The 22,987-nt window shown below is 38.8% G+C and overlaps 1 protein-coding gene across 1 annotated transcript in view; it reads right to left on the bottom strand.

Moving 5' to 3' along the window:
- The window catches only part of GLG1 (golgi glycoprotein 1), a 159,939-nt gene that overhangs the window by 52,818 nt on the left and 84,134 nt on the right, over nt 1–22,987 (bottom strand). Inside the window, exon 2 of the mRNA XM_047709814.1 lies at nt 9,700–9,732. Coding sequence (XP_047565770.1) covers nt 9,700–9,732 — 33 coding nt within the window. The remainder of the gene's footprint in view (nt 1–9,699; nt 9,733–22,987) is intronic.

The following is a 22,987-nucleotide window of genomic DNA, read 5'->3' as shown; positions in this document are numbered from 1 at the left end:
TCATGACCTAAGCCGAAGGCAGAGGCTTTAACCCACTGAGCCACCCAGGCGCCCCAATCTTACACATTTTTGTTAGATTTATTCTTAAGTATCTGATGTTTTTTTTGTTTTGTTTTGTTTTGTTTTAAGATTTTATTTATTTATTTGACAGAGATCACAAGTAGACGGAGAGGCAGGCAGAGAGAGAGAGAGAGGGAAGCAGGCTCCCTGCTGAGCAGAGAGCCCGATGCGGGACTTGATCCCAGGACCCCGAGATCATGACCCGAGCCGAAGGCAGTGGCTTAACCCACTGAGCCACCCAGGCGCCCAAGTATCTGATGTTTTATATGCTAAATAGTGTCACTTAAAAAAAAAAAAAACATTTATTTATTTATGGAGGGATGGGCAGAGAGTCTTAAGCAGACTTCACACTGAACTCAGATTTGGTTGTGAGGCTTGATCTCACAACACTGAGATCATGATCTGAACGGAAAGCAAGAGTTGGATGCCTGACCAACTGCACCACCCCTACACAATGTCACTTTTATTTTTTATTTTTCTTTAAGATTATTTATTCTTTAAGATTTATTTATTTACTTATTTGACAGGGAGAGAGAGAGATACAATGGGAGAGGGAACACAAGCAGGGGGAGTGGGAGAGGGAGAACCAGGCTTCCTGCTGAGCAGGGAGCCCAGTGCGGGGGCTCAATCCCACGACCCTGGGACCATGACCTGAGCCGAAACCCTTAATAAATGAGCCATGCAGGTGCCCCTACAGTGTCACTTTTAAGTTCACTGGAGAAATATGCTTGTTACTACTATATAAAAACATAATTAAGTTTTATGTATTGATCTTATACCCAAGGTCATTATTAAATTCATCTAGTGATCGTCTATCTGTAAATTCTTTTGGGTTTTCTACTCAATCATGTCATCTGTAAATAATGAGTTTATTTTTTCCTTTCCAATTGTTCTTAAGTAATCTCTACACCAACCCAGGGCTCAAACTTACAACCCCAAGATCAAGAGTCTCATGTTCCACCGAATGAGCCAGTCAGGCATCCTCCTTTCTAATTATTACCTATTTTCTTTTTTCTTACCCTACTACACATGGGCTAGGATCTCTGTGACCATGAGCCAACTATGTCTTGGTGCCAATCTTGGGTAGAAAGCTGTTAATATTTCATCATGTTTGCTGTAGGTCTTTTTTTTTTTTCAGTCTAGATGTAGCCCTTTACACTTTACTTTACACTTTATTAGACATTAGGACTTAATACATATTTAGAATTCTTTAACTTCTTCACTGCTACTAATGTGTATCAGTCTTTCCAATTACAAAAGAAAATGTATATTGCTCTTTTTTCTGCTTGTATCCCATTGGGAAGTGGTTTTTCTTTATCATTTTATTTTATTTTCATTATGACAAGTGTACTCTTTAATTCCTATCTCCCATTTCACCCATCCCCCCACTCACCTCCCCTCTTGTAACCAACAGTTTGTCTTCCATAGTTAAGAGTCTGTTTCTTAGTTTGTTTCTTCTTTTTGTCTTTTGCTACCTTGTTTTGTTCAATTTCACATAAGAACATACAATATTCGTCTTTCTCTTATTTTCGCTTAGCATTATATTCTCTATATCCATCCATGGTGTTTCAAAGGGCAAGATTTCATTCATTCATTCATTCATTCATTCAGACAGAGAGAGATCACAAGCAGGCAGAGAGGCAGTCAGAGAGAGGGGAGGAAGCAGGCTCCCTGCTGAGCAGAGAGCCCGATGCGGGGCTCGATCCCAGGACCCTGAGATCATGACCTGAGCCGAAGGCAGCGGCCTAACCCACTGAGCCACCCAGGCCCCCCCCCTTTTTTTTTTTTAAAGATTTTATTTATTTCTTTGAGAGAGAGAGAGACAGACAGACAGAGATAGCTAGAGAGAGCACAGGCAGGGAGGAGAGGGAGAAGCAGGCTCCCCGCTAAGCAGGAAGCCCGATGTGGGGTTCGATCCCAGGACCCTGGGATCAGGACCTGAGCCGAAGGCAGATGCTTAACCCACTGAGCCACCCAGGCGCCCGATTTCATTCTTTTTTATGGCTGAGTAATATTCCTATATATTTATTATATTCTTTTATGATTACCTTTTCTTTCCCATTCATCTATGTACGGACACTTGGGCTCTTTCCATAGTTTGGCTATTGTAAATAATGTTGCTATGAACATCAGGGCCCATGTATTATCCCTTTGAATTAATGTTTTTCTATTTTTTGGGTAAATACCGAGTAGTGTGATTATTAGATAGTAGGGTAGTTCTATTTTTAATTTTTTGAGGAAACTTCATGCTGTTTTTCACAGTGGCTGCTCCAGTGTACATTCCCATGAACAGTGCCCAAGGGTTTCTTTTTCTCCACATCCTCACCAACACTTGTTGTTTCTTGTGTTGTTGATTTTAGTCATTTTGACAGGTGTAAAGTGAGAGCTCAATGTAGTTTTGATTTGCATTTCCCTGATGAAGAATGATGGTGCGCATCTTTACATGTGTCTGCTCGCCATCTGGATGTCTTCTTTGGAGAAATGTCTGTTTATGTCTTCTGCCTATTTTTAATTGGATTATTTATTTTGGGGGTATTGAATTGTAATATTTCTTTGTATTTTTTGGATATTAACCCTTTATTGGATATGCCTTTTTAGCTTTGTTGATTGTTTCCTTTGCTGTGCAGAAACATTTTATTTTGATGTGGTCCCAATGGTTTATTTTTGCTGCTATTGGTCTTTTTATAACCACACATTATCAGGTTAATTAAATTAATTCTGTTCTAAGATGGGTGTTGAAATTAGAAATCTGAACTTTAACTGGCTAACTGATGATAGTAAGGAATTATGATATTTTCAGATATAACAGTATTGTGGCTATTTTTTAAATAAAGCCTTATCTTTTAGAGGTATTTAACAAAATATTAACAAATGAAATGATGTATGGGTTCTGCTTCAAAATAATACAAAAGGAGGGAAGTAAGCAGGAAGAGAGATGACACAAGATGGATCTGAATAAATAATGGAAGCTGGGTGGTAATTACATGAGGGTTGATTATACTATAATCCTGAGATAAAATTTATGTACTACTGAATTCACCCTTCTAAAGTATAATTTAGTGTCTACTAGTATATTCAGATTTTGACAACGGTCACCACTATCTAATTCTAGAATATTTTCATCATCCCAACATGAAAGTTCATGGAGTTAAAGAGTATAATGGTAAGCAAAGTCAGTCAGTCAGAGAAAGACAAATACCATATGATCTCATTATATGTGGAATTTAAGAAACCAAACAAACAAGCAAAGAGAGAAAAAAGAGAGAGAGAGAGACAAACCAAGAACAGACTCTTAACAGCAGGTAACAAACTGATGGTTACCAGAGGGGAGATGGTAGGAGGATAGGTGAAATAGGTGATGGGAATTAAGGAGTGCAACTGTTTTCATGAGGACTGAGTGATGTATGGAATTGTTGAATCACTATATTGTACACCTGAAATTCATATAACACTGTATGTTAAGTGATCTGGAATTAAATAATAATAACGATAATAAATTTTTAAAAAGAAATGCCATACCTAGTAGCAGTCACTTCCTACTCCCCACTTCCCCCAGCCCTTGGCAACCACTAATCTTCTGTTGATTTGCCTATTCTAGACATTTCATATAAACAGAAACATAAAATATGTAACCTTTTGTGTCCAGTTCCCAAGTTTCATCTTTACTGTGGTATGTTATCAGTACTTCATTCCTTTTTCCTGCCAAATATTATTCTACTATATGGCTATATCATGTCTCATTTATCCATTATCAGTTGATAGACATTTGGGCTGTTTCTACTTGTTCAATGCTTTAATTATTGCTTCTATGAACACCTGTGTACACATTTTTATGTGAACATGATTTCAACCATCTTGGGAGTCTCTAGGAGTTGAACTGATTGTTCAGATCACAACTGTTTAACCTTTTGAAGAACTACCAGACTATCTTCTGTAGTGGCTACACTATTTCACATTCCTACCAGCAATGTATGAGGATTCCAATTTCCCCATATTTTCAACCTCCGTTATTGTCTATCTTTTTTATTACAGTCATCCTAGTAGGTATAATATCTTGTAATTCTGATTTGCATTTCCTTAAGATGAATGTTGTTGAGCATCTTTTCATGTGCTTATTGGCCATCTGTATAGTTCTTCAGAGAGAGGTCTATTCAAATCCATTGCTTATTTTAAAATTTGTTTATTGTTGAGTTGTAAGAAGCTTTTTTTAATATGTTCTCATTATTCGACCCTTATTGGATATATAATTTGCAAATATTTTCTCTCATTCCGTGGGCTGTCTTTCAATTTTCTTGACAGTACTCTCTGAAGCCAGAGAAGGTTTTAATTTTGATGAAGTTCACTTTATTTTTTCTTTGGTTAGTTGTGCTTTAGGTATCATACCTTAAAAACCTTTGCCTAATCTAATGCCATTAAGATTTACATCTACAGTTTTGTCTGGGTGATTTATAATTTAGCTCTTTGATCCATTTTTATATATGGTATGAAATAGGGGTCCACATTAATCTTGAGGTATGTGGATATCAAGCTGTTCCAGAACCATCTGTTGAAAAGTCTACTGTTTCCCCCCAGTGTATTATCTTGGCACCCTTGCTGAAAATCAGTTCACTATAAATGAATGTGTTTTTTTCTGAATTCTCAATTCTATTACACTGATCTATAAATCTATCCTTATGCAAGTACCACACAGTCTTGATTACTGTGGCTCTACAGTACATTTTGAAATCGGGAATTATGAATGCTCCAACTTTGTTCTTTTTTCAAGACTGTTTCGGCTATTCTGGATCCCTCGCATTTCCATATGAATTTTAGGGTCAGTATGTCAATTTCTACAAAGTTGTCAGCAGAAATTTTGACAGGAATTGCACTGAATCTAAATCAACTTGGAGAGTATTACCATCTTAACAATATTATGTTTTCCAATCCATGAAACAGGATGTCTTTTCCTTTAAATCATCTTTAATTTTGTTCAAAGATGTTTTCCATGGAGTTCGGTATACCAGTCTTATACTTTTTTGGTTAAATTTATTCTTTTTTTTTTAAAGGATTTCATTTATTTATTTGACAGAGATCACAAGCAGGCAGAGAGGCAGGCAGAGAGAGGGGGAAACAGGTTCCCAGCTGAGCAGAGAGCCTGATACGGGGCTCAATCCCAGGATCCTGAGATCATGACCAGAGCAGAAGGCAGAGGCTCAACCCACTGAGCCACCTAAGCGCCCCATGTTAAATTTATTCTTAAGTATTTGATTCTTCTTGATGCTATCATAAATAAAGTTGTTTTAATTTCATTTTCAGATCACTCACTGCTGGTCAGTAGCAATACAACTGGTTTTTTAATCTACTAATATTGTATCCTGCAGCCTGCAGTCTAATTACTAACGTTAGAAAATTTCCCATATTAGAAGCTTAAAAAACCAGTACTGAATTTAGTCAAATGATTTAATGTACCTACTGAGATGATGACATAACTTTTTCTCCTTTATTGTAACTAACTTTTCAAATGTTAAATTAACCTCACAGTTCTGCAATAAATCAAGTGCAGTCCTGATGTATTTCCCTTCTTATATTTTAGTGGATTCAGTTTGCTACTAATTTGGTTAACGTTTTTTAATCTATGGTTCACAAGTGACACTGGCCTATGTTTTCCTTCTTGTTTTATCCTTGTTATGTGATACTAAGGTTATGTTAGCCTCATAATGAATAGAAAAACATTTCCACTTCTTTTTAATCCTTTAAAAGACTGATATTGGGGGGCTCCTGGGTGGCTCAGTGGGTTAGGCCTCTGCCTTCGGCTCAGGTCGTGATCTCAGGGTCCTGGGATCGAGCCCCGCATCGGGCTCTCTGCTCAGCAGGGAGCCTGCTTCCTCCTCTCTCTCTCTGCCTGCCTCTCTGCCTACTTGTGGTCTCTGTCAGATAAATAAATAAAATTAAAAAAAAAAAACTGATATTGGGGCACCTAGGTGGCTCAGTCAGTTAAGTATCTATCTTTTTTTTTTTTTTTTTTTTTAAGTACCTATCTTCAGCTCAGGTCATGATCCCAGAGTCCTGGTTTGAGCCCCACACTGGGCTCCCTGTTCAGTGGGGAGCCTGATTCTCCCTCTCCCTCTGTATCTCCCCCAGCTTGTGTGCAAGCTGTCTATCTCTAATAAATAAATAAAATCCTTTTTAAAAGATTCTATTTACTTATTCATGAGAGAGACAGAGAGAGAGAGAGAGAGAAAGGAGCAGAGGCAAAGGGAGAAGCAGGCTCCTAAGGTGCAGGGAGTCCAATGTGGGACTCGATCCCAGGACCCCAGGATCCTGGGATCCAGATGCTTAACCATCTGAGCCACCCACGTGCCCAATAAAATCTTTAAAAATAAATAAATAAAAACAAAATAAAAGACTGGTGATGGTGCGCCTGGGTAGCTCGGTGGCTGGGCATCTGACTTCAGCTCAGGGTCATGATCTCAGGGTTCTGGAATCCAGCGTCATGCTTCTCACTGAGCAGAGAGTCTGCCTTTTCCTCTCCCTCCCTCTCTGCCCCTCCCCCTGTACATGCTCTCGCTCTCTCAAATAAATAAAATCTTTTAAATAAATAAGTAAATAAAAGACTGGTGTTGCTTTTTACCTTCTGCTAATAAATCCATCTGGTCCTGAAGTTTCTTTATGGGATTTTTATTTAAAGCTTCATTTAAAAATAAAATTTTTAAGGGACATTTGGATGGCTCAGTTGGTTGAGTGGCTGCCTTCACCTCAGGTCTTGATTCTGGAGTCCTCAGACCAAGCCCCACATCAGGCTCCCTGCTCAGCGGGGAGTCTGCTTCTCCTTCTGCCCTTCACCCCGCTTGTTCTCTCTGACCCCACTTGCTCTCTCTGGTTCTATCTCAAATAAATAAATAAAACCTTTATAAATATATATATATTTTTAAAGTTTTATTCATTTAAGTAATCTCTACATCCCACGTGGTGCTCAAACTTAAAACACCAAGATCAAGAATTGCATGCTCCACTGACTGAGCCAGTCAGCCAGTAAAGATTTTTATTTATAGATTCATTTTTTAAAATAAATATAGGCTACACAAATTCTCTACTTCTTGTGTTGGTTTTGGTAAATTTCTTTCTCTAGTAATTTGTCCACTGTGCAAACATTTTCAAATATATTGGCCTAACAATTCTTCAAAACTAATTTTATCTCTTGCTTAACAACACTAACTCATTCCAGAACACCCCCAGTAGGTGGAAAGCTGTTTAATTTTTTAAACTTGATCCACTAATTTTAATGGGAAAGATTATCATGCAACCCATCCCAACCCAAAAAAGTATATTAGTTTGCTAGGGCTGCCTAACAAAATACCACAGACCAGTTGGCTTAAACAAGAGATTTATTTTCTCACAATTCTGGAGTTTAGATGTCTGAGATTAAGGTGTTAGCAGTACTGATTTCTTCTGAGACTTCTCTTCTTGTATCCTCACATGGTTTTCCCTCTGCCTCTGTGTCCTAATCTTCTTTTTTTGTAAGGACATAATTTCCTATTTTCTGTATACTCTTTGTCCCTATTTTTAACAGTGTCAAAACCTTCCTCTTCTCAAGCCTTTTAGGACTCCTAGGTCACAGATTAGCAACTTTCTGGGATTCCCCTATGCCAGAGTCACTTGACTGATGGATTTTGAATATTTTCCCTAATTTTCTGCTTCATAAATAATGCCACAATATCCTCTTATGGACATATTTGAATCCATTCTTTTAAGTATAACTATTACCACTTCTATTCTTAGAAGTAAAAACATTAGGCCAAAGTACATACGTATTTTAAGTTGACTGCTTTACAAAGAAGTTTTCATATTTATTTTCTTATTCACAGGCAGAGCAGAGTTTAACAACCTTTTCTGCAAAAGGCCAGAAAGAAAAATCTTTTATATTTCTAGGGACCTACATACAGTAACTGTTGAAATTACTCAATCTTTCTATTATAGCATGGAAAGCAACCAAAGATAGTATGTAACTGAATGGGTGTGGGAGTGTTCCAATAAAACTTTATGCATAAAAATAGGCAGTGGTCTGGATTACCCAATGGGTAGCAGCTGGCTAATCAGTGGGCTAGAGAAAGCTTGTATCCCCATATTCCCATCAATATTATGTACTTATCAAATTTTTTATATTTGCTAATCAGATGGATGAAAATAATGCACTCATCTGTCTTTTAATTTTCACACTTTTAACTATAAGAGACAATCAAATTTTAATGGTTTATTAGACATCTTTTTCATTACCTGTGAATAAAACTATTTATACATGTTGCCTATTTTTATTTTTTAAAAAAATTTTATTTAGGGTGCCTGGGTGGCTCAGTCGTTAAGGGGCTGACTCCGACTCAGGTCATGATCCTAGCATCCTGGGATCAAGACCCACATCGGGCACCCTGCTCCTCGGGAAGCCTGCTTCTCCCTCTTCCACTCCTCCTGTTTGTGTTCCCTCTCTCACTGTATCTCTCTCTGTCAAATAAATAAAAAAAATCTTTTTTAAAGATTTTTAAAGATTTTTTTAAAAGATTTAAAAATCTTTAAAAAAGATTTTATTTATTTATTTGACAGAGAGAGAGAGAGAAAACAAGCACAAGCATGGGGAGCAGCAAGCAGACGGAGAGGGAGAAAGAGAAGCAGCCTCCCTGTGGAGGGGGCAGTCCAACGCAGGACTGGATCTTAGGACCCCAGGATCATGACCTAAGCTGAAGGCAGATGCTTAACCAACTGAGCCTCCCAGGGGCCCCTGTTGCCTATGTTTATTATCAGCACTTTCTATTAAAGAATATAGTTTGGGGCACCTGGGTGGCTCAGTCAGTTAAGCATCCACCTCTTGGTTTCAGCTTAGGTCAGGATCTCAGGTCACCCCTATACAAATGATTTTTAATGTATTAATTCTAGTTATCTCTAGAGTGTGTGTGTGTATGTGTGTGTATAAAACCTTTAACATAGGGTGCCTGGGTGGCTCAGTCAGCCATGTGTCTGCCTTTGGCTCAAATCATGATCCCAGGGTCCTGGGATGGAGCCCTGCGTGGGGCTCCCTGTTCAGCAGGAGTCTGCTTCTCCCTCTCCCTCTCCTTCTATCCACCCACATGCTCTGTCTCAAATAACCAAATAAAATCTTTGAAAATATAAAAATAAAGTTGTAAGCATGATAAGCAGAGAAACAATTATTTTCAAATGGTAGCTATAACTGAAGTAAAAATTAAGCTTAAGTACATAAATATTTGACAAAATCTGCTTGTTTCTAGAATGGACGGGTATTTGCAGATTTACCATGGTCCTTAAATAAGTTTTATCATCCTTGTTAAGAGTAAGAAAATCTGGGCACCCGGTGGCTCAGTTGTTAAGCGTCTGCCTTTGGCTCAGTTCATGATCCCAGGGTCCTGGGATCAAGCCCCACACTGGGCTCCCTGCTCAGCGGGAATCCTGCTTCTCCCTCTTCTACTCCCCCTGGCTGTATTCCCTCTCTCACTGTCTCTGTCAAATAAATAAAGAAATAAAATCTTTAAAAAAAAAAAAAAAGAGTAAGAGTATTTAAGAAGACATGATGTTTCCCAGAACAACAGGAAAAGCCTCCTGAATCTGCCATATATATAAAGCACATATGGTGAGTTATGGAAAATCCATACTTACATGATTGCAGTCTGAAGAAATCTCATTTTCAGGCTAAAAGGAAAAAAAAAGAGAGATGATGTTAAAAAAAAAAACCAACAACCCTCAAGTTTTCAAATACCACCAAAATAAACTCAAAACAAGAAATCTGAATATTTAACTGAATATGTTTCTTCAATTTAAGAAATAAAATGGGCTTATAAGTGTTTTAGATTGCCAGGGAGGAATATACCAGAAAAGTAGATGAGACATAATCATTTTCTAATCAATCACTTTCTAATCAATGGTACAATCTGAAAATGGGGAAAATGGAAAAGAAAGTAGTAAAGAGGAAAGAGTTCAAGATGGCAGAGGAGTAGGAGACCTAAATTTCATCTGGCCCAGGAATTCAGCTAGATAGCTATCAAAGCATTCTGGACACCTACCAACTCAACAGGAGATTGAAGAAAAGAATAGCAGCAACTCTATGAGCAGAAAAGTGACCACTTTCTGGAAGGTAGGACCTGCAGAGAAGTGAATCTGAGATGTACGGGAAGACCGCAGGGTGGGGGGTACTTCTGTCAGCTGGCTACTGGCAAATGATACAGCAGCAGAGCACAAAATTGGGACTTCTGGAAGTTTGCTCTGGTGAGGAATTTAACTCTGGTGGCTAAGCAAGGGGTGGAACCCTCACCGGAACAGTGTGGTCTCAGGACTCTCGGGGTCACAGAAAGACCAGGGTTGCATGAGTGTGGCAGAACTCCAGGCATTGGAGCAGGGAAGCTGGCTCCAAAGACTGAGCCGAGGAGTGGGCTCTCAGCTCAGGATTGCCATAAACTGTGATATGCAGTACAGTTGGGCCACTGCACTTTGAGCTGGGGCCCAACACATGGCAGAACCAGAAAGACTTCCCTTCCTCCCCAAGGATGAGCGGCAGGGGAGCCCGATGCAGGGATCTGCTGGGTTTGGGGACGCCATATAGGGCCGTGTGACAGAAATAGAAACGCACTGTCACAGGCTGGGGGAGTACAGAGTGTTGCCGGAGACCAGGGAGAGAGGAGTGATTGATTGCTTTTCTCTGAGGGTGCACTAAGGAGTGGGAACCCGAGCTCTCAGCTCCTCTGGGGCCAGAGATTGGGAGGCTGCCATTTTCACTATCCTCCTCAAAAGTTGTGTGGAAAGCTGTTAGGGAACAAAAACTACAGAGAGCAAACCAAGCAGATTACTTAGCCTGGCCGCTGGCAAGGAGGATGCAATTCCGCCTGGGGCAAATACACTTGAGAATCAATGCAACGGGCCCCTCCCCCAGAAGATCAGCAAGAACATCCAGCCAAGACTAAATTTACCAAGTTTACTGCAAAACTCCAGTGCTAGGGGAATACAGCACATAGAATTCATGGCCTTTTCCCCATGATTCTTTAGTCTTTCAACTTTAATTTTTAAAATTTTATTATTTTTTGTTTCTTTTTCTTTCTTTTTCTCATTTTTATTTCCCTTTTCAACCAACTTCTTACCATTTCCCTTTTAAAAACCTTTTTTAAATTTCATTTTTGCAGTTGTATCACATCCATTCATTTTATTTAACCTTATTTTTGTATATATGTAAGTTTTTCTTTCTTTTAAAATTCTGGGATCCAGCTTCTTCTAACAGACCAAAATACACCCAAAATCCAGTATATGGCTCTGTTCTATGAAACAGCCTGATCATATTCTTCCCCCCTACTCCCACCTGTGGGTCTCTTCTGATTTGTTTTGTGTACATTTCTCTGGAGTCATTGTTACCATTTAGCATTTTGTTCTCTCATTCATCTATTCTTCTCTGGACAAAATGGAAAAACTCACCTCAAAAAATAGAGTAAGAGACAGTACCAACTGCCAGGGACCTAATCAATATGGACATTAGTAAGACATTATAACTAGAGTTCAGAATAACGATTATAAAGATACTAGCCGGGCTTAGAAAAAAGCACAGAGGACACTAGGGAATCCCTGGAGAATTAAAATCTAACCAAGTCAACATCAAAAAGGCTTTTAATGAGATGCAATAAAAAATTGAGGCTCTTACTACTAGGATAAATGAGGCAGAAGAGAGAATTAGTAACATGAAAGGCCAACTGATGGGAGAATAAAGACACAGAGAGAGAGAGAGAGAGAGATAAACAACTACTGCATCACGAGGGGAGAATTCGAGAGATAAGTGATACCATAAAGTGAAACGATATTAGAATAATTGGGATCCCAGAAGAAGAAAGACAGGGGCAGAAGTATACTGTAGCAAATTATAGTGGAGAACTTCCCTAATTTAGGGGAGGAAACAGGCATCAAAATCCAAGAGGCTCAGAAAACCCCCCTCAAAATCAATAAAAACAGATCAACACCCCGACACCTAATAGTAAAACTACGAATCTCAGAGACAAACAGAAAGTCCTAATAGCTCGGGACAAGACATCTATAACCTACAATGGTAGAAACATTTGATTGGTAGGAGACTTATCTACAGAGACGTGGCAGGCTGGAAAGGACTGGCATGATCCAGGTACTAAGCGAAAAAAATATGCAGCCAAGAATACTATATCCAGCAAGGGTGTTATTGAAAATAGAGAGAGAAATAAAAAGCTTCTAGGACAAAGAGAAATTAAAACAATTTGCAATTACCAAACCAGCCCTACAAAAAATACTGAAAGGGATCCTTTAAGCAAAGAAAGAGCATAAAGGTAACACAGACCAGAAAAGAACAGACGATATACAGTAATAGTTACCTTACAGGCAATACAATAGCACTAAATTAATATCTTTCAATAGCTACCCTAAAAGTAAAGGGCTAAATACCCCAATCAAAAGACACAGGGTACAAGATTAGATAAAAAAGCAAGACACATCAATATGCTGTCTGCAAGAGACTCATTTTAGACCCAAAGATACCTCAAGATTTAAAGTGAGGGGGTGGAAAACCATTTATCATGCTAATGGCATCAAAAGAAAGATGGGGTGACAATCAATTAGATTTTAAACCAAAGACTATAATAAGAGATGAGGAAGGACACTGTATCATACTTAAAGGTGCTATCCAACGAGAAGATCTAACAATTGTAAATATTTATGCCCCAACATGGAAGCAGCCAATTATATAAGCCGATTAATAACAAAATTGACAAACACATCAATAATAATACAGTAATAGTAGGGGACTTTAACACACCCCTCACGAAAATGGACAGATCATCGAAGCAAAAGATCAACAAGGAAATAAGTGTTTTAAATGACACACTAGACCAGATGGACTTCACAGATATATTCAGAACATTCCACCCCAAGGTTGCAGAACACACATTCTTCTCCAGTGCACATAGAACATTCTCCAGAACAGATCACATCCTGGGTCACAAATCAGGTCTCAACTGGTACCAAAAGACTGGGATCGTTCCCTACATATTTTTAGACCACAATGCTTTGAAACCGGTCAATCCCAAGAGGAAAGTTGGAAAGAACTCAAATACATGGAGGCTAAAGAGGATCCTACTAAGGAATGAATGGGTCAACCAGGAAATTAGAGAAGAATTTTAAAAATTCATGGAAATGAATGAAAATGAAAACACAACCATTCAAAAATCTTTGGGATGCAGCAAAGGCAGTCCTAAGAGGGAAGTATACAGCAATACAAGCCTTTCTGAAGAAACTAGAAAGGTCTCAAATACACAACCTAACCCTACACCTAAAGGAGCTGGAGAAAGAAGAAGAAAGCCTAAACCCGGCAGGGGAAGAAAATAATAAAGATCAGAGCAGAAATCAATGAAACAGAAACCAACAGAACAGGAGAACACATCAATGAAACTAGGAGCTGGTTCTCTGAAAGAATTAGTAAGATTGATAAACCACTGGCCAGACCTATTAAAAAGAAAAAAGGACCCAAATAGATTAAAATCACACATGAAAGAGGAGATCAAAACCAACACCAAAAAAATACAAACAACTATAAGAACATATTGTGAATAGCTATTTGCTGACAAATTAGACAATCTGTTAGAAATGGATGCATTCCTAGAGACATAAAAACTACCAAAAGTGAAGCAGGAAGAAACAGAAAACCTGAACAGTAGATCCATAACCAGCAAGGAAGTTGAAGCAGTAATCAAAAATCTCCCAACAAACAAGAGCCCAGGGCCAGATGGCTTCCGAGGGGAATTCTACCAAACATTTAAAGAAGAATTAAAAACCTATTCTTCTGAAGCTGTGAAATGGAAGGAAAACTTCCAAACTCATTTTTTATGAGGCCAGCATTACCCCACCAAAAAGAATTACAAACCAATATCCCTGAGGAACATGGATGCAAAAATTCTCACCAAAATACTAGCCAATAGGATCCAACAGTACAAAAAAGGATTATTCACCACCGCCAAGTGGGATTTATTCAGGGCTGCAAGGTTGGTTCAACATTTGCAAATCAATCAATGTGATACACTACATTAATAAAAGAAAGGACAAGAAACATATGATATTCTCAATAGATGTGTGAAAAGCATATGACAAAGTACAGCATCCTTTCTTATTTAAAACTTTTCACAGCACAGGGATAGAGGGTACATATCTCAATATCATAAAAGCCATGCAAGAAAAACCTACAGCGAATATCCTTCTCAATGGGAAAAAATTGAGAGCTTTTCCCCTAAGGTCAGGAACACGGCAGGGATGTCCACTATCACCACTGCTGTTCAACAAAGTACTAGAAGTCCTAGCCTCAGCAATCAGACAACAAAAAGAAATTAAAGGCATCCAAATCAGCAAAGAAGTCAAACTCTCACTCGTTGCAGATGATATGATACTTTATGTGGAAAACCCAAAAGACTCCATCCCAAAACTGCTAGGACTCATACAGAAATTCAGTAAAGTGGAAGGACACAAAATCAGTGCACAGAAATCAGTTCCATTTCTATACACCAACAATGAGCAAAAGAAAGAGAAATTAAGGAGTAGATCCCATTTCCAATTGCACCAAAAATCATAAGATACCTAAGAATAAACCTAACCAAAGAGATAAAGAATCTGTACTCAGAAAACTATAGAGTTCATGCATAAAAGAAACTGAGGAAGACACAAAGAGATGGAAAAACATTCCATGATCATGGATTGGAAGAATAAATACTGTTGAAATGTCTATGCTACCTAGATTGTAGAGTAATCTACATATTCAAAGCAATCCCTAGCAAAATACCATCACCTTTGTTCAAAGAAACGGAACAAACAATCCTAAAATTTGTATGGAATCAGAAAAGACCCTGAATAGCCAGAGCAATGTTGAAAAAGAAAACTAAAGAAGGGGCGCCTGGGTGGCTCAGTGGGTTAAGCCGCTGCCTTCGGCTCAGGTCATGATCTCAGGGTCCTGGGATCGAGCCCCGTGTCGGGCTCTCTGCTTGGCAGGGAGCCTGCTTCCTCCTCTCTCTCTGCCTGCCTCTCTGCCTGCTTGTGATCTCTCTCTGTCAAATAAATAAATAAAATCTTTAAAAAAAAAGAAAACCAAAGAAGGTGGCATCACAATTCCAGACTTCAAGCTCTATTACAAAGCTGTAATCAAGACGGTATGGTACTAGCACAAAAACAAATACAAAAATCAATGGAACAGAATAGAGAACTCAGAAATAGACTCTCAACTCTATATAGTCAACTCATCTTCGACAAAGCAGGAAAAGAATAACCAATGGAAAAAAAAAGGAGAGAGTTTCTTTAACAAATGGTATCAGGAAAATTGGAGAGCCACATGCAGAAGAATGAACCGGACCATTTCCTTACACCACCTACAAAAATAGCCTCAAAATGGACGAAAGACCTAAGAGTGAGACAGGAATTCATCAAATTCTTGAGGAGAACACAGGCGGCAACCTCTTCAACCTCAGTTGCAGCAACTTCTTCCTGGACACATCACCAAAGGCAAGAGAAGCAAGGGCAAAATGAACAAGTGGGACTTCATCAAGATAAAAAGATTTTGCACAGCAAAGGAAACAGTCAACAAAACCAAAAGATAACAAAAGAATGGGAGAAGATATTTGCAAATGACATACGAGATAAAGGGTAAGTAGCCAAAAATCTATAAAGAATTTGTCAAACTCAGGGGCGCCTGGGTGGCTCAGTGGGTTAAGCCACTGCCTTCGGCTCAGGTCATGACCTCAGAGTCCTGGGATTGAGCCCCGCATCGAGCTCTCTGCTCAGCAGGGAGCCTGCTTCCTCCTCTCTCTGCCTACCTCTCTGCCTGCTTATGATCTCTCTGTCAAATAAATAAATAAAATCTTAAAAAAAAAAAAAAAAAGAATTTGTCAAACTCAACACCCAAAGAACAAACAATCCAATCAAGAAATGGGCAGACAACACGAACAGACATTTCTGCAAAGATGACGTCCAAATGGCCAACAGACACATGAAAAAGTGCTCAATATTAGTCAGCATCAGGGAAATACAAATCAAAACCACAGTGAGATACCATCTTACACCAGTCAGAATGGCTAAAATTAACAAGTTAGGAAATGACAGATGTTGGCAAGCATGCAGAGGAAGGGGAACCCTCCTACACTGCTGGTGGGAATGCAAGCTGGTGGAGCCACTCTGGAAAACAATATGGAGGTTCCTCAAAAAGTTGAAAATAGAGCTATGCTATGACCCAGCAAATGCACTACTGGGTATTTACCCCAGAGATACAAATGTGGTGATCCAAACGGGCATCTGCACCCCAATGTTTATAGCAGCAATGTCCACAATAGCCAAACTATGGAAAGAGCCCAGATGTCCATCAACAAATGGATAAAGAAGATACACACACACACAAGACACACACACACAAAACACACACACACACTCACACACACAAAGTGGAATAATACGCGGCCATCAAAAAATGAAATTTTGCTATTTGCAATGACATGGATAGAACTAGAGGGTATAATGCTAATGAAGTAACTCAAACAGAGAAAGACAGTTATTGTATGAGCTCACTGATATGAAGAATTTGAGAAACAAGACAGGGGGAAGGGAGGGAAAAATGAAACAAGGTGAAACCAGAGAGGGAGACAAAGCCTAAGACTCTTAATCTCAGGAAACAAACTGAGGGCTGCTGGAAAGGAGGGGGATGGGGAGCCTGAGTGGTGGACATTGGGGAGGGTATGTGTTGTGGTGAGGGATGTACTGTGTAAAACTGATGAATCACAGACTTGTACCCCTGATCCAAATAATACATTATATGTTTAAAAAGTACTAAAGAAACAAAACAATAGTGACATCAGGATCCTTACAAGACACTTCATAATTCTGAAAGCTAAAAAGAATCAGGCACAATACAGGTGTCCTTTTCTTTAAAGACAGATTATCTTAAAAAAATCCCCCCCAAAAAACAAAAAAACCCCAGGCTTATTAAAGAAGGCAAAGAAGGTCCATCAATGATTTTAAAACTAATGTCAGGATGCCTGGATGGTGCAGTTGGTTAAGCAACCGACTGTTGATTTTGGGTCAGGTGCTAATCTCAGTGTTTTGAGACCCAGCCCAACCCACAAGGCTCAGTGCTGAGCACAGAGTTTGCTTGAGATTCCCCTTCTCCCTCTGTCCCTCCTGCTCACGTTCTCTCAAATACTTACTAATCTCAAGTCACCACTAGGCAAAGCTAGGTGATAGGTACACAGGACATCAAGTAACTTCTTAGGAGTTTATAATCTTGCATGTATATAATTTAAAATAGAAAGTTTTTTTTAAAACAGAAATTATATATATGTTTCCATGACTACATATACTCTGCAAAGCCAGGTTCTATGAACGAGAGAGCAAATGAAATTTCTATTCCGTAATTTAAAAAGTAGACTAAGTTATGTTTAATATTACATAACTTTGCAATACACATCTCCTTTAATGTTGCTTATACCTTTAAAAAAAGATATAATTGTAAGAACAGACACATTTTCTTTCAGTTTCCATAGTTCAGTTTCCAACCTGTTCAAAGGAAGTGAATTCTGTGTACCTTGGGTGTGGAGCTTACTTAAGGGGAAAAAAAAAAGAGCATTCTGGAAAGAACTTCAGAGCACTGGAGCACTTTCAAAAGAAGGTATTTAAATAATACGCAAGTATTGTCATGTTTACAATTCAGAGGACTTATATTAGTAAATTAATGGCTGTTTTAGGGGTTTGCTTCCCTACAGTAGTAGTCTGGGTTATTTCCCATTTTTAGTCCTCTTTGATAGCATCTGAAACTATAACCTTTGTCCTGTACCTCTACACAGCCTCCGGCTGTTCAATGAGTATACATCCTGCTCCACAGTTAGGCGGCTAGGCTCCTGACTTGCTTTGGCCAATGAGATTTTACCTAGACCTAATAGAAGAGGTTTTAAACTTGCTTGGGCTGTTTAGCTTTTTACTCTCACACGCCTGCCATTCTCCAAGAGAAGAACAAGTCCAAGTAGCTCCTAGCCCAAGGAGAAGGAGAGACAGGTGGGGCCAACCTAAACCTAACCTGGAGCCCAAAGCAGAGCCATTTCAACTGCCCTGCAGAGCCACAGGCAAGAAAAATAAGTATTTGTCATTATAAGCACTTGAAATGTTTGAAGAGTTTGTTATGAAGAAAAAAATGAGCAATATACCTATCAAGCAAATGAAATAATAAAAATTCTAAGATCTTTAAGCTGCAACTGGTAAAAACTACCATCTCATTTAGTGGTATGTTATGTTAGTTAATTAAGGAGTACTGCAGCCTTTTTTTTTTTTTTTTTAAAGATTTCATTTATTTATTTGACACAGAGAGAGGTCACAAGTAGGCAGACAGAGATAGAGAGGGGAAGCAGGCTCCCTGCCGAGCAGAGAGCCCGATGCGGGCCTCGATCCCAGGACCCTGAGATCATGACCTGAGCTGAAGGCAGAGGTTTAACCTACTGAGCCACCCAGGCACCCAGTACTGCAGCCTTTTATGAAGGAATGACATGAGCCATGGAGACACAAATGGACTGTATATTTGGAACCCAGTATTTAGGTTTCTGTCTCTTTTGTCAACTTAATTTGTAATTGACAATAAATTGGTCTTCTATTTTTTTCATTTTATTATTATTTTTTTTTAAAGATTTTATTTATTTGACAGAGAGAAATCACAAGTAAGCAGAGAGGCAGGCAGAGAGAGAGGAGGAAGCAGGCTCCCTGCTGAGCAGAAAGCCCGTATTTTTTTCATTTTAGATTTAATGTCTCTTTCCAGAAAGAGATGACAATGTAGGAATGCCATAAAAACAAGGTTATGATATTAAACCATTGAGACCCATAGAACTGAATAGCTATGAAGAATTTCTATGTGTAATTGCAAATAACTAATTTTAGAAATTTAAAATGGGAGGCGCCTGGGTGGCTCAGTGGGTTAAGCCTCTGCCTTCGGCTCAGGTCGGTATCTCAGGGTTCTGGGATCAAGCCCCGCAATGGGCTCTCTGCTTGGCGGGGAGTCCTACTTCCCCTTCTCTCTGTGCCTGCTCCTCTGCCTGCTTGTGATCTCTCTCTGTCCAATAAATAAATAAAAATCTTAAAAAAAAAAAAAAGAAATTTAAAAGGTCTTTAGAATCAAAGGACATGGTAATGTTCAGAGGAACTGAACAGAGACCTATCTGCAAAATATAAAAGATAAAGTAGTATGCCTAAACAGTAGGAACATGAAATAATGCCACCACCAAGAAACTCCAGAGGAAGTATAAAGAGAAAATGCTATAGTTTAGCACTCAATCTGAAGGAGTGAAAACAGATGTGGGTGCTGACACAGGTTTGATTCTCAGACTGTGTCATTCCCGTGATGTCCCAATCAAATCACTTCATCAGAGTATATATCTACTTCTGCAGAACTATAAATGCAGATAGGCTGGATTATCTTTAATCTTTGAAGATGAATAGTATGGGGAATAAAACCCAGAATTACTAAGGTAGAACAAGGCTGAGGATTTTTTTTTTTAAGTTTTGTTAAATATCCATGAAAGAATAATCTGAAATGATCCCAAGAAATGAATCAGCAAGTAAATACTGGGTAATCATGATGTACCTAAAATTGTGCAAGGCCTTGTTGTAGGATACAGAAGAATGATATGACACTGTCTCTAACCTCAGGTAGTTTACAAACCAGTTGGAGAGAGAAGATGGTGAAGTCATGCAATTAAGCAAGAATAGGGACTTGAGATAGGCCTGAAGGATTAGACAAATGATTGATGCTGCAAATGCATGATTTCCAAAGAAGTTGCAGGTTAGATGATCCCTAGGGCTCAAGAAAAAAAATTAAAGAATCCCTCTTTTTAAAAGCTCATCTTTTAATTTATATTTTAATGCTTTTATAGTGTATATGTTAAAATAGTTAGTATTTAAGATTTTATTTTTTTATTTGTCAGAGGGAGAGAGAGAGAGCACAAAAGGGGGGAGCAGTAGGCAGAGGGAGAAGCAGGCTCCCCACCAAGCAAGGAACCTGATGCAGGACTTGGTCCCAGGCCCCTGGGATCATGACTTGAGCCGAAGGCAGATGCTTAACCGACTGAGTCAAGAAGGCATCCCTAGTAAATTAATATTAATTAATATTTAAAAATAGCTATATAATATTAGGGGTATGTGTACTAATTTTTTTAAATGATAAAGAAGAACATGATCAAGACAAAGAATTAAGAGCTGAAACCTTCCTGGTAACTAGTTGAGGAGTCCTTCCCCCACTCCCACGGCTTCAAATCAGAGGCAAAGAGCTGGTTCCTAGCCTGCGGAGCATCAAATCAGAAGCTGAGCTTTTGGTAGACCATTAGCTGCTCTCCATCACTTCGAAGGTAGACTCTGGACTTCAAAAACAAGTGTCTCTTACATCAAGTGTTTCCTCATACAAAGTAAGTACTTAGCAATGGAACTGGAAGGAGAAAAATTTATGAAAAGCCTCATAAACAGCTTTCTGTTAATTTAATGACCAAACGTTGTAGAAGAAACTGCTGAAGTTGCATACATTAGTATCAATACAGAAACTATTAGGAATAAAGGGAAGAGAATGTGATACAACCGTACCCAACACAGCCGGACTGAACTAGAAAAGTTCAGATAATGCTGAATGTGCGATGTGGCAGTAAGACTCTAAAAGAGATAAGCACTGAGTGCTTGGACACACCTGCCTAACTCCAATACGGAATGTCAAGGGTACAGGAAAAGGTAAAAGTTGTCACTTAACTGAACTAGGAGCTACCTTAATTTCTTACATGATGGACTGACTGCAAGATAAATGGTATTGTGTCCAATTTTACAGAGGAAGATACTGAAATTTGGAGAAACCAAGTAAGTGACCAAAGTATATTTCTAGGACACAACAAAACTGGAGTTGAAATAATGATAATAAATGGTGACTAATGCTCACTGTGATGCTTTCAGCTTGATACCTCCAAAAAGGGTCAGTAGGTCAAGTTGAGGACAATGATGGGGTAGGGGGTATATCTTCAGGAGGTGCAAGAAAAAGAAAGGCAGACAGGATGAATAAACAGAACAAGTGCTCTAGAATGATCTAACAGCTACATGATGAATTTAGATGCAGGCGGCCCAGGAAAGAAGCTGCTGGAGTTATTAGATCAACTACAAATCTGCATTAGCCCTACGATAACCACAGCAAGTTCTAAAAAACTTTTGCTTAGTTCACTTGACCTTTTTAAATCAATGACTTAAATGTTTTGGGTAAGGACGCCTGTGTGGCTCAGTTGGTTAAGAACCTGCCTTCAGCTCTGGTCATGATCCAGGGTCTTAGGATCAAGCCATGCATCAGACTCCCTGGTCAGAGGGGAATTTGCTTCTCCCTTTCCCCTCTTCCCACTTGTGCTCTCTCTCAAATAAATAAGTAAATAAATATTTTTTCTTAGATTGAGAATGTTTTGGGTATTACTGTACTTTAATCTTGTTGGGTAAGCAAAAGATGAAATAGTTAATTTTAAGGCTTAAAACCAGTATTCCAAAAAATAAAAAAATAAAAAAATAAATAAAACCAGTATTCCTTCCTCTAAGCTCTGTAATTAAAAAAAAAAAAATTTTAAGTATAAAAAAAGTACTTTATTTGATCTATTTGAAAGAGAGAGAGAGGAGAGCAAGTGCACAAGCAGGGGGAGAGGAAGCCCAACACAGGGTTTGATCCCCGGGATCATGACCTGAGTCATGGGCAGATGCTTAACTGACTGAGCCACCCAGGCACCCCTCAAAATAGGTTTTAACTAAAAGACACAATGGTAGAAAAAGGACAAAAGACTCATGGAAATATTCAGCTACAGAAGCTGTGTGACTTTTGCTGTGTCACGTCACTTCACCAAACCCCTGAGGACAGAACAGGGATTTCTTCAACTAGGATCTTGAACTGACTTTAGGAGTAAAATTGTCTTGAAAGTGTATACAAACTTTTGTGTGTAAGTATATTTTTCTGAGAAGTCACAGCTGTCATCATAATCTCAGAAAGATCCATAAGACACCCAAAAATTAAGAAATAGTGATCTAAGATCGTTGAGATTCTCTGCAGCTTCAGGAGTCTGTAAGATCCAAGATATGGAATACAGAAATAGGGGTATTTATTGATTTCCAGGTCTTTTAATGTAGGTAATTTGCATGTTATGATCATGGTTTCCTAGTGCTTCATCTCAATCATTCTCTCCTGGTCAAAGCACAACAAACAGGTTTCAGAATAAACGACGGAAAAGCTTGAGTCTGAATGTTCTCAATTACATCAACTATCACATCCACTTAAGAGGATGGTTTTTACAGAAAGTACAAGTCTGAACTATGATTTCCCCAAGGTGAACAGGCTGAGTTAATGAGTCTGGCAGGAGAAATTAAAGGATTCACAAAACTAACTTGGAAATTGTCCCAGTTTTTGAAAAAGAAATGCTTGGGAGTTGGATTGTGTCTAAAATTGGGAACATTCTACAGTTCGATCGACTGAAGTTGAACTACCCACAAGATCACACCTGGCACTAAATTAAGTGACAGCAGATTCTGTTTATTAATCAACTGGGAGAAAACAAACTAAAAAGGTCAACAGTATCTGTGCTTTTATAGCCTTGCAAAAATCTGAAGGCTGGGCAACAACATGATGTCTCCCGGTAATCAGAAACATTCTCCGGCAGTAGTAGTAAGGAGAATCTTCTTTGGGGAGTTTAGTGTAAATTGAATCTTAACCCTCAGTCATATTCATAGCCTCTTAATGCATTATTCTGGCTCAATCAGAATTTTCTCACTTGTATCCAGGGAATGCTGCTAAGTATTGTTTTTCCAAAATGATAGTGATCAACATGGGCTTTGTGCCCTCCAACAATACTCTGCCTGATTTACTAAAGGTCTGTGCTTTTGTGTG

The sequence above is a fragment of the Lutra lutra genome, chromosome 17 (genome assembly GCF_902655055.1).
Source record: "Lutra lutra chromosome 17, mLutLut1.2, whole genome shotgun sequence".
In the NCBI taxonomy this organism is placed as follows: domain Eukaryota; kingdom Metazoa; phylum Chordata; class Mammalia; order Carnivora; family Mustelidae; genus Lutra; species Lutra lutra.
Note: the sequence above shows the minus strand (reverse complement) of the source record. Positions and strands in the feature narration are given on the sequence as shown.